Source organism: Doryrhamphus excisus, linkage group LG8, assembly GCF_037039965.1.
Source record: "Doryrhamphus excisus strain RoL-2023G ecotype Guam linkage group LG8, RoL_Dexc_Guam_v1.1, whole genome shotgun sequence".
NCBI lineage: Eukaryota > Metazoa > Chordata > Actinopteri > Syngnathiformes > Syngnathidae > Doryrhamphus > Doryrhamphus excisus.
This window is the reverse complement of record NC_136364.1, coordinates 8,582,206-8,604,585: the sequence shown is the minus strand read 5'-3', so window position 1 is coordinate 8,604,585 and position 22,380 is coordinate 8,582,206. Positions and strand designations below refer to the sequence as shown.

Sequence of the window (22,380 nt, the reverse complement as noted above, 5' to 3'; positions counted from 1 at the left end):
GATTACTATCACTGTCCTGCTCCACTGAGAGACTGGATTACCTTATTATGCACCTGTTCCGCATTTATTTATTCTTATAGCTCCTAGCTTATATCTCCTATCACTTTGCTGCAGTATCTATCTAGAAAGAAGCTGCATGAAAGATGCTTGGATGCTTCTCCTGAGGACCAGCGTGCACACACACACACACACACACACACACACCAAACTAAACATACATGAGGCTTTTCTATAAAATCGAAAAAGCTTGTTTACTCTTCCATATCTTCTCTTTATATTATTACAAAACTTTACAATCGCTAAAAGAAAAACAGGCAAAAAAAAAGCATAAATAATATAAAAGACCAACTTTGTTCTTAGAAACAGATACATTCATATGAAATAAGATTTGACTACTAGAAAAAAATAAATAAGTCATCTAAAGAGTCTTTTTTGGGGATGATCTGTCACAGTCTCTTTCCCCAACACGTTCATGTCCAGCGTCCCCTCTCAGGTCCCATATGTGACATCGCCATGGCACCCCACACACACACACACAAATGTCTCAAGGAGGGGCGTGTCACCGCATCCGGCCCCGCCCTCAGACCTCCTGGATCAGCTCCCCAGTCAGGCCGCCGGCAGAGATCCAACCCGGCTTTTCGTCACAGTCCGAGTCCGGCAGGCCCAGACTGTCCCAGCACAGCACCGGCCCATCCTGGTCCACGCAGTCCAGATCCTCCTCGGCTGCACAAGGCAAAAAAAACCAAACAAATATGAAATGAGCTTAGAGTGCAGCCTGTGATAGATGACATATTTTTTTATAATTATTTTATAATAATAATAATTATTATTACTCTGTTATTATATAATCATATTTTTCAGTCAATTTAATTTCACATTGAACTAATTACATTTTTAATTGAATTGCATAGTTATTTTTAATTATATTTTATTTGACCTTTGATTATATTCATATGGAATTGAATCAAATATATTTTCAAGTTGGCGCTTGTAATTTGCATTTTTTCCAGTTATATAATGCTATTTTGTTTCAATTTTATTTAACATTTAATTAAATCAATTACATTTTAATGTAATTAAATGAAATAATCTTTTACATTTAATTTTATTTGTCCTTTAATTGAATTAAATGCTTATTAATTTAAGAACTTAAACGGTGCAACCTGTCATTTAATTCATTGAATTTAATTTCAATTATTTTATTTTTGATTTAATGTAATTGAACTAGTTTAATTCATTTTGAATTTAATTACACAATGTTGTTTTTGTTAACTTTATTTTTACATTTATGTATTTATTTCAATTATAGTATTACTCTTATTACAATTTTTAATTAAATTTAATTTGAATGTAATTACATTTCATATTGCATTGAATTTAAATTGCTACTTCATTTTTCTTCGTCTTTTAGGAAGTGGGATGACAAAGATTGTTACTTTTGGCCTCAGTGGGACATAACAGTATTATATGGGGGGTATCCTGCCTGTCAAACCATGTTGATCTTGCATCCTACCTGTGTCGTCCGCTGGACATCCTCTGTCGTCTTCAACCAGACAATCTGAATGTGGCGAAGGCGAAGACTCTTCGTGCCGGTCGGGCGGCCGTGTGACGTCTCCCTCCGGCTCGTCCACGAGACGACATGGACGAGGCGAGGACGTCTGTCCCAGAGGGACCATCTCCAGGCTGTCCTGCTGCTGGCAAGGCGCCACTCGATGCATGAGGGCACCGCCAGAGAGGGCGCCATTGGTTTTGTTGTAACACCTGCATGGACACATGGACGTAAATCTCAGCACGCGTGTGTAGTGGTGTGTGTGTGTGTGTGTGTGTGTGTGTGTGTGCGGGTTGTGGTTAGAAACCTTGATGAAAGGCTGAATCCCCCCCTCATGTAAACACTTTATCATTCAAAGACTTGCATCGGGTTTCACTGCTCTTCCTGCTATCGGAACCTGATTCTATCGCGCCCACAACCTCTTTTTCCCTGCAGCGGCGGCAGGCGGGGGTAAATAAACAGAGGCCTCATTAGGCGGGCGAGCACGGCTGGGTGCACGCAGGGTAAACTGTGACGCTGACAACGCTTAAGTACATAAACAGGGGCAGCATGGGAAAGTGGTGCCCCCGCGCAAAGGAAGCTGAGCTGTACTCGTCACCATGTCGGCTAGAAACCATGACAACCATCTGGTTCCGGAGAGGGTATCATTTGCGCATAAAGACATTTCCAAAAGAAATTTGGTTGGTACCTGTTGTTGTTGCAGAGGTTCTGGCAGCTCATGCAGTCAGATGATTCGGACTGGGGGAGAGCCGTATACATGCCGCCTCCCTGGAAATAAAAGCAACACTTAGACAACGCGTCCATTAAGACGACAAAAACCACAACAGGACTCACGTTGTGGTGGTGGTGCGGGTGCTCGCAGTCCCCTCTCCCGCCGTGAGGAAGGGTGCTGTCATGGCCGTGTGAGAAGAGTCCCCCGTTGCCGTTGAGCAGTGCCAGGCCGTTGGGGTGCTTGTGGTGGTGATGGTGGCAACCTTGAGGCAACATGGCGCCCCCGTGCCCGTATCCCCCGTGGATGCTTCCGTTGATGCGGCCGGCGCCGGGCAAGGCGGTATATTCCAGAACGTGCCCATTCATATCTGCCGGCTGGTAGAGGTAGCCTGGAGGGTCGTATTCTGCAGCAGGAGCACAAGGTGTACCGCAAGGCTCAATGCTAGCTCCCATCAAGTTTAACTTATTTTCAAACACATATATTAATCGATATAAATAAGAATATTTTACTAAATTCATAGAATATTTAGACAAAATAGAAAAACATAATTATATAATATTAATAATAGAATATATTAATTATAAAAATAAAATATGCAAAATATTAAGACATTGCATAAATTATAGTTTATAATTATGTATATATTATATATATTAATAATATCTGAATATACTTTCAAAATTATAATGCATACAGTATGTTATATGTACATACAGATATGTATAAAAAAATATTCTGTGTTGATGGTTTTGTCATTTAGTGCTGCTGAGGATACTGTATTCTTTCCAGCTATATAAAAGCCAAAATTTTGTTGTCTAAAAAAATTCAACTTAATATTAGAATTTTTACTTAAATATTTCAGCTGAGGGAATCTAGGAGGAGTGTGATTAACGTCTTAATAAATGACAGAAATGATGCTTCTTAAGGAAAGCGAGGACTGACTGTGCATGTTGTTGTGTTGGCGGTTCCTCCACAGACACATGGCGATGAAGGCCAGCAGGATGATCACCATCACGCCCAGCACGCAGCCCACGATCAGATATAGCAATCCCCCGGGCGAGGCGGCCGGCTCCTGGGGGTGGGGCCAGGGTGGAGTGACGGGCCTTTGGCTGGGGGAACCCGGAGACTGACGAGCTGCGGCGGAGAATAGGAAAGGTGAATGTGAGCGATGACGGTGTCCGCAGCATACGTTGTTGTGTTGGCCTTTCACGTTTAGAATGACATTTGTATGTTTAGCTGTAGTTTGACACTGGAACAGATTGTCCGGCCGATGGCGGTGCATGGTGGCTCACCTCTGGTCTCACAGATCATGACGTTACTGTATTCGCTCTCGCCGCCGGCGTTGAAGCACTGCATCTTGATGTCATACGACGTCTCCGGCTGGAGGTGTCCAATCATGTGGCGGTCCTTCACACCTGGGAGGGGGGGCAGAAGACAGGGAGGGTGACAGGTGAGCAATGACTTCCTCGGAAAAGGATGCCGTTGAATCTCGCCGCTCTTAATCCCGTGTAATCACACCGTCATTATTTTTTCCAGCAAGCTGAGGTCATGTTCTTTCATGCTCACACACGCACGCACACACACACACACGCACGCACACACGCACACGCACAAACACACACTCCCCTCTTGTCAGTCCCAAGAGCCCTCACACAGTTGCTTTACTCTGGTGCAGCGCCATATATGGCAGCTCATATTTGTGCTGGCGTTCCTCCAGTCTTTACACATGCACACACACACACACACACACGCACACACACACAGACGAGACGAGACGACAACCTGACAAAAACACACCATGTCCGAGCCATGAGGCTGCAGTGCGATGCTAAGCTACATATCAGCTCCAATAAGAATCGCTACATATTTCTTTATTTTTCCCATGTTACGTCACAAAGGACGCCATAACAACAAAACCCCACAAACACACTGTCATAGACAACAACCGTGTATCCCACCCGGCATCTTCTCTCCGCTTGCATTCAAATACACGCATAATAACTCTACTGAGACGCAAAGATTGTCCAGTGCTTATGTGAACTCCAATGTCATCAATTGTGGTAGACTGCCACAAATAAATCTGGGCCACCACAAATAATTTTATTTTATTTTTTAAAGATTTGGCACTACTTTGCTCACAAACACATTATAATGGGCCTGTGTGTAGTATGTGTGTAATGTGTGTTGCAATAACACAATTCATGCGCACATTGCACTAGTGACTCGGTCGTGCATCGCACCAGTTCATCAATACAATCGGCCCTCGCCACTTTGCACCTCAAATGCCACGTCTTCACACTATTAAGATTTGATATCTTATATTCTATTATTATTATGGCTACTATATTTCATGTCTAGAGGGCTCTAATAATGTTAAGAACCTCAACTTGAAGGTTGTAAACCGGTTTTCCATGTCTTATTTTCTCTTATTATGTCTATTATATTGGGTAATATGAGTGTAAAGGTGACTATAGGGGTGTTATTTCATGTCTAGAGGGCTCTAATAATGTTAAGAACCTCACTTTGAAGGTTGTAAACCGGCTTTCTATGTCTTATTTTCTCTTATTATGTCTACTACCTTAGGTAATATGAGTGTAAAGGTGACTATAGGGGTGTTATTTCATGTCTAGAGGGCTTTACTGATGTTAAAACCTTATTCAGAAGGTTTTAAACCGTTTTTCTCTGTTTTATTTTCACTTATTATGTCTATTACCTTAGGTAATATGAGTGTAAAGGTGACTATAGGGGTGTTATTTCATGTCTAGAGGGCTTTACTGATGTTAAAAACCTTATTCAGAAGGTTGTAAACCGTTTTTCTCTGTTTTATTTTCACTTATTATGTCTATGACCTTGGGTAATAGGAGTGTAAAGGTGTTTGTGGTGTGATGCCGGTGAACACCCAGCCAACAGGCGTCAGGCGTCCAGAGGTATCCAAGCATCCCAAGTTTAAAGACCCACCCCCCATTCCAGCCAGCAACCTGAGTCGCTCTGAGGAGCCCGCTGTCACGTTTATTAAATTGGGAGCAGAGAAGGTGAGTGTACGCACCTTCAACAATGTCCCGCTTGTAGTCGCTGTCGTTGTCGCTGTCGGTGGGGCGATAGTAGATGTAGAAGCCCTGGATGGGGGTGTTGTTGTTACTGGAGGGACTGTACTGTGAGAAACAACATGGCTGACATCAGAGCACAGTCGCGGGTAACGTAAAGAGCAATCCATGAGAACGAGGTAAGGACCACTCACAGTCCAGCGCAGCATGATCTGGGTGTCGCTGATGGCGTCGGTGGCGGAGATGTGCGGCCCCACCACGGGGCGGTCCGCCATGCGAGGGCTGGCTTGGGGCACCTGGTAGGGCCTGGACGGGATGCTCTGTGGACTCTCGCCGTACAAGTTCATGGCTGCCACCCGGAACCTGTAGCTGGAGCCTAGAACAAGCGGCATTGACGTCAGCTACATCAAGCCAGTAGTGGCGTGGTGACACCGTGTCACCCTAATGTACCACTTCAACCACACGGAGGGAACCTTTACAGTGGGACAACCATCAAAAAAGCTTGTATAGTTTAGTCAATATACTGTATAAAAAGGTCCACAATTATACAACCATTTCCTGTTTGTTCCACTTTGGAGAGAAAAGGCTTTTGAAGTTAGTGCCTAGTGCTTAAACTCACCAAAAAAAAAAAAATCTTACCATATAATTAATAAAACATGGAAGCGACTATTATTTGGTTCCATCCATTTACCAGCCATGTTCTCTTATGATGCCAAAGTGATATTTTAAAAGGTGTGTCCCGAAAGCCTGCTTATGCTAGGAGTCCACTGTGCCGCTGCTAGTTGGTGCCACTACGCGCCAATCACATAATATTTGGCGTGAACTGGCACCAACTGGCGCTGGCCCAGTGGACTCCTAGCATCATTGCCGCAACTTGGCCCCTACCATTACATTCCAGTGGATTCCAATAGGCGGATTGTTTGCGATATTTGGTTCCACTTGGTGTACACTTGGTGCCAATTGCTTGATGCAAGTGGTGCGACGAAGATTTTAAACATTTTGAAATTTTCTTGCTGCCAAACTAAATTTTGCTGCCATTACGGGCCACCCGGAGCCAGTTGGGAGGCAGTTTGAGCCACTGCACACCACTAAGCACCTTATTGGCGACACTCGTCGCAAATTGCATTGGCTCCCATTGGACTCTTAGCATGATGAGCACCTATCGTGATAAAAATCCATCATTTCCCTCACTTATTTGCTCCACTTGTGAACGAAGATGCGCAGAAACAATTGCTTTTTCGCGAAATCATGAAGAGCGGGCTTCACTACACATCTTAAGTTAAGCACGCTGAAAAGTGACCCCTTAATGTGATGTTGTCGTGTGTGATACACGACATTTAGAGCATTAACGGTAACAGACGTCCGATGTAACATATATAATAATAAAAATGTAATCATTTAGGCTCACCAGGCTCAAGGTTGCGAACCTCCACCGACAACTTCAGCGGCGAGATGTTATCGGCCGCCACGCCCCACTCGGTGCTGCGACCCCGCTTGTACTCCACGCGGAATGCCGTAATGGGCGAGCCGCCGTTAGCTCTGGGGATCCAGGTCACGTAGACAGAACTTTCGGTCGCCATGGAGATGGTGGGCCGGTCGGGAGCTTCTGGCACTGGAGGGGAGGAGAAAAAAAAAAAAAGAAAAAAAAAGCGAGAGATGAAGCTTTGAAGTGAGCAGACCGTCTCTAAGCGTCGCCGCATCCCGACTCACGGAAGGATGGAAGAAATTAGCGGAGGAGGAGGAAGAGGAAAGGATAAATCACAGGAGGAATGTGTACTTACTCCACCAGCTGAGAGCCACACAGTTTTGACAGGCAGCAGAATAAGACCAAGAGAGGGGTTAGCGGACAGCTTGCAGGCAGAGAGCTCACTGTTCGATTCCCAGCAGGAGACAAATAATCCGCACTGACCTCTGTCGTGGATGACCACTCCAAAGTGGGTGTTGGGGGTTTTGTCCTCGGGAGCTTTGGGTGGCATCAAGACCACGGGAGGCTTGGAGGGATTCTTGTTGGACGAGGCGCTCTTTTCTGAAATGGGGGGGCAGGAGAGACATGTGTAAGTAAAACAAGGTGGGACAGTTGTCGCCCCCCGACATGATTTCCTGTTTGTGCTGGACGGCGGCGCCACTGTGTTACACGACAGGAAGGTCTCAGCGTAACATCTGGCCAACTTCAAGAAGATCAGGATGACCTCAGTGGCTTCCTGATAAAGCATGACTGGAAATGCAATAATCATCTCAACACGCCCTTTTGCGGACGAGTCAAATATTTCCCAGGGAGGAGGCGTCCAATTTGGGGTAAAAAAAAAAAAAAAAAAAAAAAGAAAAGCATCCTACAATCATAGCCGTGGTTTCTGGTTGCTTTGGACGCAGTTTGAACTTTGTTTTCCAGCCGTACTGTGGTCACTATTATTCCTGGGTTGCACAACGCTTGGGGTTCTTCTTTTATTTTTATTTGTCCCGGTTTTTTACCTCCGGAAAGGCGCTAGAGAAGCATGGTTGTTTCTGCTCTCTCCATTGATTAATGCAGACATACACAACCAGATATGCACAATGCAGTTTATACACGTTAGAATGCTTTCTTATAAACATTTCATTTTATTTTCACCAAGATTTACACATTTATTAAAATTAAAATTAGTCAGAATTTGTAATACTTTATGCCCAAAGTCTTGACAAATAATATACAATTAAAAGCTAAAAGAAACAAACAAAATGTAAGTAATGAATAATTCTACAATAATGAATCATTTGAAAAAAAATTCATGTGGACATTTTAAAATAATAAAATAATCTCTAATGAGCAATAAAAGATCTAAATAAAAATACATTTTAAAAAATCTATAATTAAAATAAAACTATTTTTTATTTGTATAAATATTATATTACAGTATATTGTATTATATTTTTATATTCATTTCCAGCAAAAACCTCTGGTGCAGAAAATGTTGATATTATATTTTTACACCATGTTATTCATTTTTATTATTTTGTATATATAAAATTTTTTTACAATATCACTTTTTATAATTGTATGATACAGAATAGGCATTTCTGCTGGTGTCCAGACGTTAAGGAAATCATAACTCAGTTTATAAGCGCAATCATTTATAATTACATGCATGAATTTTTAGTTCCATTGAAAGATTTAACTTTGTTATTTTACATCACGGCCGTCCAAACTACGGCCCGTGGGCCATTTGCAGCCCGTAGCTTGTTTATTATTGGTCAGCGCTCCTTCTAGAAATTATATGATAGGGGACCTATGATGCTTTTCCCACTTTTCTGACGTATAAATGTAGTTAGAATGTTGTATTCTCCTGTTAAACCATGCCAAAGTTTCAGATAATGACGTTTGCGCATTTTGAAGTGAGCCCTGAAAGAATATTGGGATGGCTCTGAATGCTCAATCTGTGACATCCCAGTGAACCAGACTTCCTTATATGGGCGTGCCCGGGTACGAGCTGTACAAGCTGAGTGTAACCAATCACAGTAAAGTGGGCGTGCCCGGAGGCGGGTCGTGGGTGGAATAAATTAAATCCAAGGAAATACAGCTGGAATAGGAGCAGATTCTGGAAGATCTAGAAGTCTTTCTGTGCGGGTTATTGTGTGTAGCTGCTCTATAGGAGTATAAAAGATGTAATAATATACCTTTGACATTGATATATGCTGCCTTTAATGGATCTATATAGTAAATGGTGAGAAATCAATGGCGAGCTAGCATGCATCATTTTTTTTACCGTGGAAATGATGAAGAAGTGAAAAAAGGGTCCATGTTGAGAAGACTGTGAGCAGTGTTCCATACATACATACTTTCACAGTAAACCATGAATCCAACGTACAAATATGTATTTCTTTCCACAAAGTATGATGACAGAACTTGACATTTCCTGGGAACGTCTCAGCATACGTGAGAACGCTTCCTTTCAGGCCCGACGCTAATTGTTGTTTTCAGAGCCCGGCCAAACGCTTATACGCACCTTTGCCGGTGCGGAAGGTGAGCATGGCCGGCTGGCCCTCGCCCGCCGAGCTGCGGGCCACCATCAGCACCTCGTACAAGCTGGACGCCTCCAGCTCGGAAAGACGCAGGGAGCGCTCGCTGCCCGGGACGCGCACCGTGTACCAGTTTTCCATCACCGTGGCCATTTCGTCCACCTGAGGCACACAAAGTAACAAACTTTAAAAGCGGGATGATCTTGCAGGGGGTCACGGTCCTGGAAAATGAGACTCAAAAGGAAAGATTGAGATTTCGTTCACGGTTTTCAACACCAGCAGGTTAGACTCTTTCTGCCAATGTGGTCCAAATCACTTTTATAGTCATACAGAGCTCATTAGTGAGGAAAAACAGGAAATGAGCAACCTCCAGCTCTGTCCAGGTACTAATTTGTTTTTTTTATTCTAACAACTGAACTGAAATGTAGAATAAATGCTGAAATATCCAAGAAATGTGTTTCTGAGGCGCGAACCAGCAACCATCTGCATGGGAGTTGAACACTCTGCAACCTGAGTCATGCCACCGTGCGCAGAATGTTACGTGTAATGTTAAATGTAAAATGCATTTCCACCAATAGGGGGCGACATTGTAATTGGTTATTCATTTTCAATGGGAAAAACGTAACGTAGCAAGCCACACAGCTAGGAGATTCCCTGCTTCCCGCATCTCTCCAAATTGTCCATAGATATGAATGTGAGTGTGAATGGTTGTTTGTATATAGTGCCCTGTGATTGGCTGGCCACCAGTCCAGGGTGTATCTTGCCTCTCGCTCCGAAGACAGCTGGGATAGGCTCCAGCATGCCAGCGACCCTCGTGAGGGAAGGAAGGCGCCAGTAGCGTGGAACGAACCAGCAACAATCCAATCCGGTTGCTGGTTTTATATTTAACATAATGTTAAAAATAAAATGAATTCCACCAATAGGGGGCAAAAGTGAAATTGTCCGTTCAATTCCAATGTAAAAAATGTCAAGAGAAAATATTGAATTATAGAAAATGTATGACTTTTCCAGAAAAATCCTGGTAATGTCCCAAATGATGAAATGAGCTGAGCATTTTGACGTTGGAATGGTTTGAATTGGTTGAAAAATGTTGGAGGAGTTAGAAGAGGAAAAACAAACCTTGCAATGTAAAAATGGACACGCTTCCTCGTGCTATTGAATGAGTAAGTATGTCCAAACTTCGGACTGGTGGTGTACGTTGAACCCAACTAAGACTAAGACTAAGGATGGAACCAGCAAGCATCTACCACCTGTGTCATGGCAACCATGTAGAATAGGCAGAATCTTAACAGCCCAGTAGGGGGCTCCAAGAAAGTGGGAGTTCATTTTCAATGGGAAAACTGTCACAGAAAATATGAAATGTATAAGACTTATGAGATGTTTCTCTGTCTGTGGGTGTTTTGGGTACACCTGGTGATACCAGGAGAAATGTGATGATAACCGCAGAACAGGAAATTATTGTGACGTCAAAGTGGGGACTGCACATTCGCAACCGCACATATTTTAGTATTTGTGGTCAAAAAATCATCTTTTTATCGCCATAAATAGTCTGTTTTTTATGTTTTTTTAAAATATGCTTTTCCCTCAAGTTAGCACTTATACAATTCACTTTTCTAACAAACAATGTCTAAGAATTTTTTTTTAAATTATGGCTGTGGTTTTTCGACATTGACTGATGGTCGCAGACCATGGATTAACTTATTTTTACACAAAATGCAACTTCAAACACTACCTGTAGATGTAATAAAGGTCCTAATATGGCCACAGTCTGACCCTGGAACAGATTATTGCTCTGTAAGCGTGACTCACCTTTCGGTATTTCACAAAATACGCGTTGATGGGGCTCCCGCCATCGGGACCCGCCCTCCACTCCAGGTCGTACACATCGGGTTTGTGCGTCTGAGGCGGGCTGACGATGATGGGAGCGTCCGGCGTGAGGCGGTCTGAACCCCCACCAGCGCCACCGCTCTCTGTGTCGTCGTCATCTGCCAGGAAGTGCTCGTGGCCTTCATCGCTCTGCATGGGCGGGAGCGACGGGGACACGTCGGGCGTGCCGCCTCTAGAGCTCAGACCTAAGAGAGGAAGATAATGTTGACAATCCTAAGGTTTGATGAAGCCAGTATTGCTCACAGGGCTGCAATCTATCTATGGCAGACAGAAGCATTCATATCACCCATAATTGCAAATAAACAGACTTCTTAAACCTCAAACCCTGCTAGTGCGTGATTGATATGGTGCCACAGCATTTGCGTGCAAGCCTAAAGGTCATAGGTGTTGAAGAGTACGCTGCAAAAGTCCACCTTGATGTCTCAACGTTTTGTCCACAGAAGTGCCTACTAGCATCACGGCGGCATTTTCAAAGCCAAACACACGAAGGAAGAGGTTGGAGTGGAGAGGTTTACCACAAGGACACATTGCAAGGTTCTGTTCCGTGTGCGAGCATGGCACGGCTTGACAGTGTAAAGCAAACAGGCTGCAGGCTGGTAACACTAAACCTGATCCTGGGAACGCTGCCAGCTGCCGCACATTCCACACGCTAGCCATTAAAATACCGGAGAGAATCCACATGCAGTCCTCTTGAGTCACGGCTGAGGCTGCCGCACCAGAGGATGCCGCCGAGGGAGCGATGCCAGGGCCTGATGCAGAAAAAAATACGCTTTTGGGAGATAAAGGGCCTGACGCCATGATGGATACCCTGGCTGGGAAGCAGACGTGCGGATGGAAACTCTTAACGTCCACCAGGTTGTTTGACGCTAAGTAGTATAGTTCAGTTGGCCACGGTACAAACCATACATTAAGGTGCCTGCCATCAATAAACTTGGACCGCCACAAATACATTTGCTCATAAACACATTAAAAAGTGGCTGGTCAGAGAAGAAGAACATGTAGCAGAAGGGATCAGTGTTGCCTACCCAGCCAAACTTAGCAAGTCATTAGACCCCTCGAGATAGACTTTTTCTAAAATATATATATATATATATATATATATATATATATATATATATATATATATATATATATATATATATAAAATGAAGAGAGCTCTCACAGGTGGCGCGGTGTTGGAATTAGAACATATTTTGGTCGCATATAGTTTAAAAAGTCTTAATAAACAAAACAGTAGTTTTAATATTACAGGAACGTGGTCAAAATATTATGGAAGCAATGGAAAAAATAGCTGGAATGTTTATCAAATTTAATACAAAATATTCAGAGAAAAAAAGTTGTACTCTAAGGAGAGAATACGTCACAACTTTACAAGAAAAAACGTTAAAATATTATGAGGAAAATATGAACATGAAAAAGATTTTTTGGGAGTTGGATTAGAGAAAAACTGTTGTAATATTCATTCATTCATTTTCTACCGCTTATCCTCACAAGGGTCGAGGGGGTGCTGGAGCCTATCCCAGCTGTCTTGGGGCGAGAGGCGGGGTACACCCTGGACTGGTGGCCAGCCAATCACAGGGCACATATAGACAAACAACCATTCACACTCACATTCATACCTATGGACAATTTGGAGGCGCCAATTAACCTAGCATGTTTTTGGAATGTGGGAGGAAACCGGAGTACCCGGAGAAAACCCATGCATGGGGAGAACATGCATCACTGGTAGGGTGGAGCTACACATGTTGCAGGTTGCTGATTGGCCAACAGAGAAGCATCACTTTAGCAACAACACAAACTCTACCAAACTGCTGAGTGTGAAAACTTTAACCAACAAAGGAAAAGACAGAAGTATCTCTTGTTGCCACGGCGATGCAGACAACACACCCCAGCAGATAACACTGAGGTCTGAGGTGAGTCACAAGAAGACTGATACCTTCAAGCCCAAACTGACCGCAGCTGGTGGTTTGCTCTTATCAGCTTCACGTTCTGTCTTCCTGTGGACCCACCGGAGGGGAGGACGAAGGAAGCGGGGCGGGTCTCATGACATGTTCATAAATAAAAGGCAGTTGAGCACCACGTTGACAGGCCGGGTGGTCTGCTCCTCGTCATAACCCTTCACGGCTACTCCTCGCATTCCAGCGTCCGGGGGCTTATCCCTGACGGCGTGCACAAAGCTCACTCTCACGCTCGGCCTCCACGCGCCGCTCAAGGAAGGAGGGCGGCCTTGGCCTTGCAAACAGAACACGTAAACAGCGACTCCCTGCAGACGTAGACCAGGGCCCTTGACTTAACCCTGTCCTTTCTGGATGAGGTGTGTGTTTACCTTTGCTAACTGTATCACTCCACTTTCTGGCCCTTGGCAGCTTCCATATATAACATACTGTATATTACTTTCAATTGTGCTACATGAACTACAAATTAGCTATGCACAGAGCCACATATTTCGCTTCCCATCTGAAATCAATACTATTCAGCACTACATTAACACCAATGTTGATTTGAGGCTGTAATAAACTCATCTTTACAGGCAAGTACAATATTGTAACAACCCTGGAGGTTTTCTTTAATGTTAAGACTTTGTGATGTCCATGAACGCATCGGGAAAGCTACATTCCCTGATACTCCTTTGGCTACGTTTGCTGATATTCTTCTAGCTACATTTGCTCCGCAGGCGCTTGTTTATGCATTATGCTGGTATGGCAACCCGATACAGATACCGATACCAAACTTTATCACATACTACAGTATTAATTGGCCCTGTACCCTAGAAACCGCCCATGAATGATATGGGAGAAGGCCGAAATGATACAAGCCCAGGGCAGTGATACTGATAAAATATAGAGTTTAACCATGTCCAGTATCAGCCCCCGTAGCTGTCCACTCAGAGCGCGCTGCTGTGGTATCGTGCCCGTGAAACAACCAATCAGAGAACAGCACACGAGCGTTTGTTTTGCTGCCATCTGTGCTCTGTCAACATGTCAGCGGTTGACACTCTTATATCTATTATATCTACATGTATTATACAGTGCATCCGGAAAGTATTCACAGCGCTTCACTTTTTCTACATTTTGTCATGTTACAGCCTCATTCCAAACTGTATTAAATTAATCTCTTACCTCAAAATTCTACACAAAATACTCCATTATGACAATGTGAAAAAGTTTTTCTTTTGACTTTTTTTAAATTTATTAAAAATAGAAAACAAAAAAATCACATTTACATAAGTATTCACAGCCTCTGCCATGAAGCTCAAAATTGAGCTCAGGTGCATCTTTTTTCCACTGATCATCCTTGAGATCTTTCTACAGCTTAATTGGAGTCCACCTGCAGTAAATTCAGTTGATTGGACATGATTTGGAAATATAATAACTGTCTATATAAGGTCCCACAGTTGACTGTGCATGTCAGAGCACAAACACCAAGCATGAAGTCAAAAGAACTGTCTGTAGACCTGCGAGACAGGATTGTCTTGAGGCACAAATCTGGGGAAGGATACAGAAACATTTCTGCTGCTTTGAAGGTCCCAATGAGCACAGTGGCCTCCATTATTCGTAAATGGAAGACGTTTGGAACCACCAGGACTCTTCCTAGAGCTGGCCGGCCTTCTAAACTGAGCGATCGGGGAAGAAGGGCCTTAGTCAGGGAGGTGACCAAGGCCCCGATGGTCACTCTGTCAGAGCTCCAGAGTTCCTCTGTGGAGAGAGGAGAGCCTTCCAGAAGGACAACCATCTCTGCAGCAATCCACCAATCAGGCCTGTATGGTAGAGTGGCCAGACGAAGGCCATCAGACCAGAGAATTTGGTTTCTCATGGTCTGAGAGTCATTCAGGTGCTTTTTGGCAAATTCCAGACGGGCTGCCATGTTCCTTTTACTAAGGAGTAGCTTTCGTCTGGCCACTCTACTATACAGGCCTGATTGGTGGATTGCTGCAGAGATGGTTGTCCTTCTGGAAGGCTCTCCTCTCTCCACAGAGGAACGCTGGAGCTCTGACAGAGTGACCATCGGGGCCTTGGTCACCTCCCTGACTAAGGCCCTTCTTCCCCGATCGCTCAGTTTAGAAGGCCGGCCAGCTCTAGGAAGAGTCCTGGTGGTTCCAAACGTCTTCCATTTACGAATAATGGAGGCCACTGTGCTCATTGGGACCTTCAAAGCAGCAGAAATGTTTCTGTATCCTTCCCCAGATTTGTGCCTCAAGACAATCCTGTCTCGCAGGTCTACAGACAGTTCTTTTGACTTCATGCTTGGTGTTTGTGCTCTGACATGCACAGTCAACTGTGGGACCTTATATAGACAGTTATTATATTTCCAAATCATGTCCAATCAACTGAATTTACTGCAGGTGGACTCCAATTAAGCTGTAGAAAGATCTCAAGGATGATCAGTGGAAAAAAGATGCACCTGAGCTCAATTTTGAGCTTCATGGCAGAGGCTATGAATACTTATGTAAATGTGATTTTTTTGTTTTCTATTTTTAATAAATTTAAAAAAAGTCAAAAGAAAAACTTTTTCACATTGTCATAATGGAGTATTTTGTGTAGAATTTTGAGGTAAGAGATTAATTTAATACAGTTTGGAATGAGGCTGTAACATGACAAAATGTAGAAAAAGTGAAGCGCTGTGAATACTTTCCGGATGCACTGTATCTTTCGTTTTTCCATATATATATATATATATATATAATACATGTAATAAACTGAAATTTTTCTGGAAACAAAATGGTCTTTTGATTAAATAGTATGCGATAATAAGATCATCACATGGTTTGTCTGGTATCAGGCCCAGTATCATGCCCCCGCGTGCCAGTATGAGCTGATACTGACACTTGGGGGCATGATACCGGGCCTGATACCAGACAAACCATGTGATAACCTATAAGGATCCACCCCATCCCTACTGCCCGTACCAACAAATACAAAGTCACCAACTGACTCAAGTCCAAGCTTTGATTATTCCAGTCGACAAGCATGTAAATAACCACAATGTATGCCAACGGACATCCTCCAGGGGTTTATGATAGTGTTTATAATAACTGTTTATAATAACTGTTTATAAATGCAGTGCAGAGCCGCAGAGACAGACAAAAAGGCCCATCCAAAAATATCCCAATGGTAAATCATAACCATGAGATAAAATGACAAAACTCTGATCTAAAAAGTCCAAATTAGGAGATATGTGCTGTATGTATGTGCTGCCTTCACATGTGCACTTTGTATCTCTTAATTTTGACTTTTATATCATAATTTTGAATTTTAATCTTCTGATTGTGTCTTTTATACCATAATTTTGACTTGTATATCATATAGTATCTCATAATTTCAAACTTTTACTTCATGATTATGACTTTTATTTCATAATTTATTTATTAGTTTTGACTATCTTATTTCAGAATTATGACTTTAGTCTAATAGTTATGATTTATTAGGAATTTTTTTCTTTCAGCGGTGGAAACGGGCGTCCATACATCCATAGGTGAGCAAACATTACCCAAAAAAATCAATACAAATGTTACATTAATGAAGTTTTGATTCCCACAAAGATCATTATTCCATAAACACTCTAATTAACACTTCAATTCTCTAATCAGTGCCAGTTAAAATAAAAACATTGGCTTAACAGCTGTGGCAGTAGGCAACCTCCTGAGGGAGTCTAAGTAAGTGGCAGGAACTGTATCAGGAGTGGTGAGCATACAGCAGCTATTCATGTGGTTGCTGTGTTGTGCAATATCCTTGTCCATAAATGATCACTTTCCTTTGTGCTTTCTCATGCACCCCACCTCATCATTTAAGTGAAACTCATCCGAATATGCTTTCTTCAGCCAACACGATTGAGGTTTCCATACCTGACTGCACGGTCAGCAGGGCCGCCGACTGCGCTGATCCGACACCGTTGTCCAGCATGCACTGATACACCCCCTCGTCCCGCGGCATGACGCCCGTTATGACGATGGATCCTCCGGAGACCTGAATGTAATCCGATGGGGTGACAGGCTTGGAGTTGAACAGCCAGGTGACATTCGGGGCGGGGTTTCCCGCCACCACGCAGGCAAAACGGGCGGTAGAGCCCGGAGAGACACGCTGGTCGGTGAGGCCCCCCAGGATGGACGCAGGTTCTGCAAAGGGCCAGACCCCCTGTCAGACTTTTAAAGACTCCAACAGAGCACACACACTCAGGGGTGGCGCCCTCACCGAGGACTCTGACGGTGTAGTTGGCGCCGACCACGAGCCCTCGCTCGCTCTGAGCGGCACAGGCGTAGACGCCTTCATCGGCCCTTGTCACGGCGACAAACTGCATATTGCCGTGCAGTCGTCGCAGCGATGGCCCCGGCTGGACTTCCTTTCCGTCCTTCAACCACGTGGACTTTGGCGCGGGACTACCGGACACGATGCACTCCAGCGTGTAAGGCTGCGACTGCTGCAGCACCACAACCACAGGGGAGGCGGGGTAGGCTATCCGCACCGGGGAGGAGGCGGGGTCTAAACCAAATGTGCAAAGCATAGGAGCAGTCAGTAAAAAAAAAAAGAGAAAAACAGAACTCAAAAAACAGACACGGACTTCTTGTGGGCTTACGTCTGACAGTGAGTTTGGTCCCATGACTCTGCGTGACGGTCTGGCCTGTGACGGGATTGTACGAGCCGCACTTGTAGACGCCCTGATGGCGAGCCGACACAGACATAATCTGGAGGTTCCCGGACGGAAGAACTAAATAGTCATCTGAGAGCACACACAGTTGAAGAGACTTTCATAATGATGTGGAGTGCATGAGAAAGTGGAAAGGACAATCATATTACACATTTATTCTCATAAAAAAATTCTCTAAATATTTTGACTTTATTCTTGTCAAAGTATTTTCCATTTTCCATTTCTTCAGGGGTTTTTTCCACCAACTTTCTTCTTCAATAATCTTCATAAATTCTATTTTCATATTATGATTTCACCGTATTTTCAAAAGTTTGACTTTAATCCCATAATATTTTCATGTAATTATAATTACAACATTTTCCCCAACCTAATGGTCCAAAAATACAACTTTATTTTTTTGTGTTTTTTCCTGTAGTTTTTCCTGTAATATTTCAACTCTACGCTCGTGAAATAACATATTTCCTCATAACACAACTTTTTACTCTTTACTCATTCAACCCAGCCATTTTTTAAAAGCCGTCTCTCTCGGTACCGGACATTTTTGATGATTGTGACTTCCCTCCAATGCTGCAGAGCGTGGCTTGTGATTTCTATGGGCGAGATGCATGCCGAGGTCTTATAAAATTCTCTATTTTCATCTTAAAACTGCACCGCACATGCCCTCTTATGTGGTGGAGTTGCATCATCACCTCCTTGTGCTTCTTATGCAAAAAAAACCATAAAAGATGTATAAATACATTTTTGTTTTTAAGCAAATTAGTTAATATTTTAACTTTATTCTTGTGAAATTGCATTTTTTCTTTTTCTACAATTTTTAAAAATTTTCAAGTATTTCTACTTTCTTCTTGTTATTATGACTTTATTCCCATAATATTTTCACTTAATTCTTGTAAATTATAACATTTTCTGCAACCAAATTTTGCCAGAATGACAACTTACCGCTAGTTTCTCATAGTGTTAACACTGTGCCTCTTTTTCCTTTCATATTTTAACTTTATGCTATTTTTTCTCATAATATTACCAGTCAAATAATGACCTTTACTCGTTAGAGTACAACTTCTTTCTATGGATATCATATCTGTTGACATTTTTACTAGTGTTTTTTCTTTTTCTTGTTACATTATATTTTTAAAATGTGCGGCAGGCCAATAAAAAAAAATCTACTATGTGCCACATATGGCCCCCAGGCTGCACTTTGGACACCCAGCAGCAAACAGGAGCCAACCCACCTGTGGACGTCTCCACACGCTCCCCTCGCACTCGCAGCCTGGGCAAAGCCGGGGGGACGCTGTGAGGCAGAGGACACTCGATGACGGCGCTGCTGCCTTCCTGCACCGATAACGCCCGCCGCCGACTGTCTTTGTATTCCGAAATCTCTGCAACGTCCAAGAAGAGGAAGCTACTCAGACAATATTGGCGTGTAATGAGCACGAGTGCAAAGGAAGAGGAAAAGGCGATGGCTCATTAAGGATGTAGATGGAAGGGCGCCAAGTCAAAACTCCTACTGCTTCCTTCCCTTCACCACTCAGCGGCAGGCGTCCTCTCTGAGCACTCACTTCCCTTTCTGAGGGCAACTTCCTGTCTGGCCTTACGCCGCCCTGCTTTAATGAGAGTGAAAGGGAAACATGTGTACCTGCTAACGCCACGCGTGCATGGCGGCTGGCGACAGCCAGCCCACTGTCCAAGTGCGCCACACACTGATAGACGCCGGCGTGGGCGGCCTGCAGGGAGGAGATGGTGAGGGACCCGCCGTTCAGCTCCACGCCGGGCAGGGTGTCGGCTCGCAGGGGGGCGCCGCCAAAGCGCCATGAAACGGCCGCCGACGGAGGGTTGACGGAGCAGCGCAGACGAGCCACGGAGCTTTGGCTCTGAAGCAAGGAGACGGGCTCAGAGCGGAAGGACGGGTATTGAACTGGGAAGAGGGAAAACATTCAGGATATCAAGGGAAAATCAACACAACCTGATGGCTTCTAAAGAAAACATCTGACCATTCATGCAAGAGACAATGAAGGGCAGACTCACATGCCTTGACACACAGACACAAAAATGAAAGGATGCACCTTTGTCAATTTGCTGTTTGTAATGCAACATTTGTAGATATGCTAAGACGATGTACAGTATATATAATTAAAGAAAAAACTGCATCTCAACTTTGTGGTATACATTAGGTTTCTTCTTGTAATATTTGGACTTTATTCCCATATTGAGACTTTTTCCCAATTTCCCAATGTTTACTTCTCATGATATTACTTTAAAAAATGCATTTCACCCTCCATACTATTAAAATTACATTATTTTTCTCACTGTATTCTGAGTTTATTCCTTTAAAACTGCAACTTTATTTCTCATTAGAATACAACATTTTTATACTGTTGATATTTTGCAATTTTTATTTTTTATTATTTTAAAATTACAGTTGCCCTGTGTTTGGCTGGCCACCAGTCCAGGGTGTACCCCGCCTCTCGCCCGAAGACAGCTGGGATAGGCTCTAGCACCCCCGCGACCCTCGTGAGGAAAAAGCGGTAGAAAATGAATGAATGAAATTACAGTTTTTCCCAATTATGCAAATTTTGTTTTTATTTTTCAACTTTCTTCTTGTAAATTTTCTTCTCTTAATTACGACTTTATTCCCATAAAAAAAAATTTCCGCAACCTAATTTTTCCAATATTACTCCTTTATTTATGGTTCTGTTTGTTTTTCCGAATATTCCGACTTTAAAAAAAAATAACATCTTTCTAAACTAAATAATATTATTGTCCGGAAATTACAACTTTTCCTCTTTTTGTTTTCTTTGACTTTGCTGTTATAAAATCATTACTGATGTTTTCTATTTCCCCTGGAATAACTGGAAGTACTTTTAGGAATGCTGTACCATCCTGTGTAAAGCACACAAAGACACAAGTGGGAGCTTTCCGTGCAGGCAGAATCGGCCGTGGAAATGTGCTTTGTTCACAAAACAGCAGAGGAGCTGCAACCCTTAGGTAGGTCTTTAGCTCTGCAGAAAACGTAAACTCTTCCCATTGCTGCCTTACTTTGGTTTAGATACACGACCCAGACATCCAAAAATTTCCAAGCTGCCATTTTCTGTCACTCATTCGAAAGATATAGCAGTGATACTACCCTCACGATAGGGCACCCCCATTTGATGGAGGACAAGAGAGTCCCAAGTGTGGCCTGAGGGCCAATTGTGGCCTGCGACTTCTTTTTTTTATTGGCTCTCGGCACATTCTAAAACAAAACAAAAAAAACTAAGTCAAGTCAAAATATTATGTGAAAAAGTTGTAATCTAATCAGAAAAAGTCCTCATTTTACCCCCAAAAAGTTGTAATGCCAGGAGAAAAAAAAATTTAATTTTAGAAGAATAAATTTGAAATATTAAATAAAAAAATGCTATTTTTCTTTGAGTTATAATATATATATATAATATATAATAAATAAACAAAACAACACATACATTTGACATCTTTGGGAAAGTAGAATGCACAAAAATGTATAATGTAAGATTAAAGTCAAAATGTTACAGGAATAAAATCTAAATATTATGGAAAATAAGGCCCTAATATTTCAAGAAGAAAAATTACAAGTTTAAATATTAGATTAAAAAAAAGACAGCAAAAATGTAAAAAAATAGCTTGTACTAATAAGCTTTGTGGCCTATCTGACAAAGATAGGATAGGGATGATATATTTCTACAAATACATACTGTATAGCTTTTTATCTTAGCATATCTACATGTGTTGCTGTGCAAAATATCAAAGGGGCAAAGTTGCATCCTTTCACGATGTGGCGCTCACTGGAGAAAGTTTTTACATGGATGATGTGGAAGAAAATTTGAAAGTTCTGTGTATTTGGCCTTGGTGGAGGTAACTCACGTGTGCCGCTGATGAGCAGGGACTGGCTGAGATACAGCACAGTGGACAGGAGGACCCTAAGGCCACTGTCCATGGCGCCCTTTGACCCCCGCCAGCAGCCGTGTTGCCTGCCGTCCACGCTCTACTCTGATTGGCCAACCTAGAGGAAGAAAAAAAACACGTCAGATAAGAGCTGGTCGTCACGGGGATAGAAGACGCAGGACGACGACGCTAATCTCCCCGTCACACCACTTGACCCCCCTCTTCTCACACGCTGGTCTCCACGGAGGCCGGAATGCCCCCCCGACCCCCAGAGTACTGATGGAGTGTCCTCTTCATATCACTCTCTTGTCACAGCGCGCTGCTTCCTCATAGGCTCACTGTAGCCTGACGTCTCGGCCCAAGCCGGACGGGAGGGCGTCCAAAAAAAAGGATCAGGTAATTAGGAGCATTCCTGCATCCTTTTCAAGCACCAGCTCCTCCTCCTCCTCTTCAGGAGAGTAATCCCACCAGGCTTTGATCCCGGGGGTTCCTGCTCGGTAACCAGGGCTTGAGCCGGAGCACGGCGGGGACAATGGTCGCCCAGCTGGGATATTGATGAGGGAGCTTCAGCAGGAAGAGCCAAGAGCAGCTCAGATGAAAAAGATGAGGGTTTCACCTGCTTAACCGTCACCCTGGCAACAACAGATGCTGCCCTCCAACCA

General features: G+C 43.3%; 1 protein-coding gene across 1 annotated transcript in view; it reads right to left on the bottom strand.

The window, feature by feature from the left end:
• Nucleotides 1–262: 262 nt before the first annotated feature.
• Nucleotides 263–22,380, bottom strand: part of cdon (cell adhesion associated, oncogene regulated) — a 34,243-nt gene continuing 12,125 nt past the window's right edge. Inside the window, exons 2-19 of the mRNA XM_058080594.2 lie at nucleotides 21,698–21,836; nucleotides 19,458–19,736; nucleotides 19,054–19,200; nucleotides 17,753–17,896; nucleotides 17,371–17,658; nucleotides 17,025–17,294; nucleotides 11,105–11,367; nucleotides 9,283–9,457; nucleotides 7,215–7,331; nucleotides 6,714–6,917; nucleotides 5,500–5,681; nucleotides 5,308–5,413; nucleotides 3,554–3,676; nucleotides 3,204–3,395; nucleotides 2,384–2,664; nucleotides 2,238–2,317; nucleotides 1,514–1,761; nucleotides 263–723 (exon numbers count right to left, since the gene is read on the bottom strand). Coding sequence (XP_057936577.2) covers nucleotides 581–723; nucleotides 1,514–1,761; nucleotides 2,238–2,317; nucleotides 2,384–2,664; nucleotides 3,204–3,395; nucleotides 3,554–3,676; nucleotides 5,308–5,413; nucleotides 5,500–5,681; nucleotides 6,714–6,917; nucleotides 7,215–7,331; nucleotides 9,283–9,457; nucleotides 11,105–11,367; nucleotides 17,025–17,294; nucleotides 17,371–17,658; nucleotides 17,753–17,896; nucleotides 19,054–19,200; nucleotides 19,458–19,736; nucleotides 21,698–21,770 — 3,315 coding nt within the window. The 5' untranslated portion in view covers nucleotides 21,771–21,836 and the 3' untranslated portion in view covers nucleotides 263–580. The remainder of the gene's footprint in view (nucleotides 724–1,513; nucleotides 1,762–2,237; nucleotides 2,318–2,383; nucleotides 2,665–3,203; nucleotides 3,396–3,553; nucleotides 3,677–5,307; nucleotides 5,414–5,499; nucleotides 5,682–6,713; nucleotides 6,918–7,214; nucleotides 7,332–9,282; nucleotides 9,458–11,104; nucleotides 11,368–17,024; nucleotides 17,295–17,370; nucleotides 17,659–17,752; nucleotides 17,897–19,053; nucleotides 19,201–19,457; nucleotides 19,737–21,697; nucleotides 21,837–22,380) is intronic.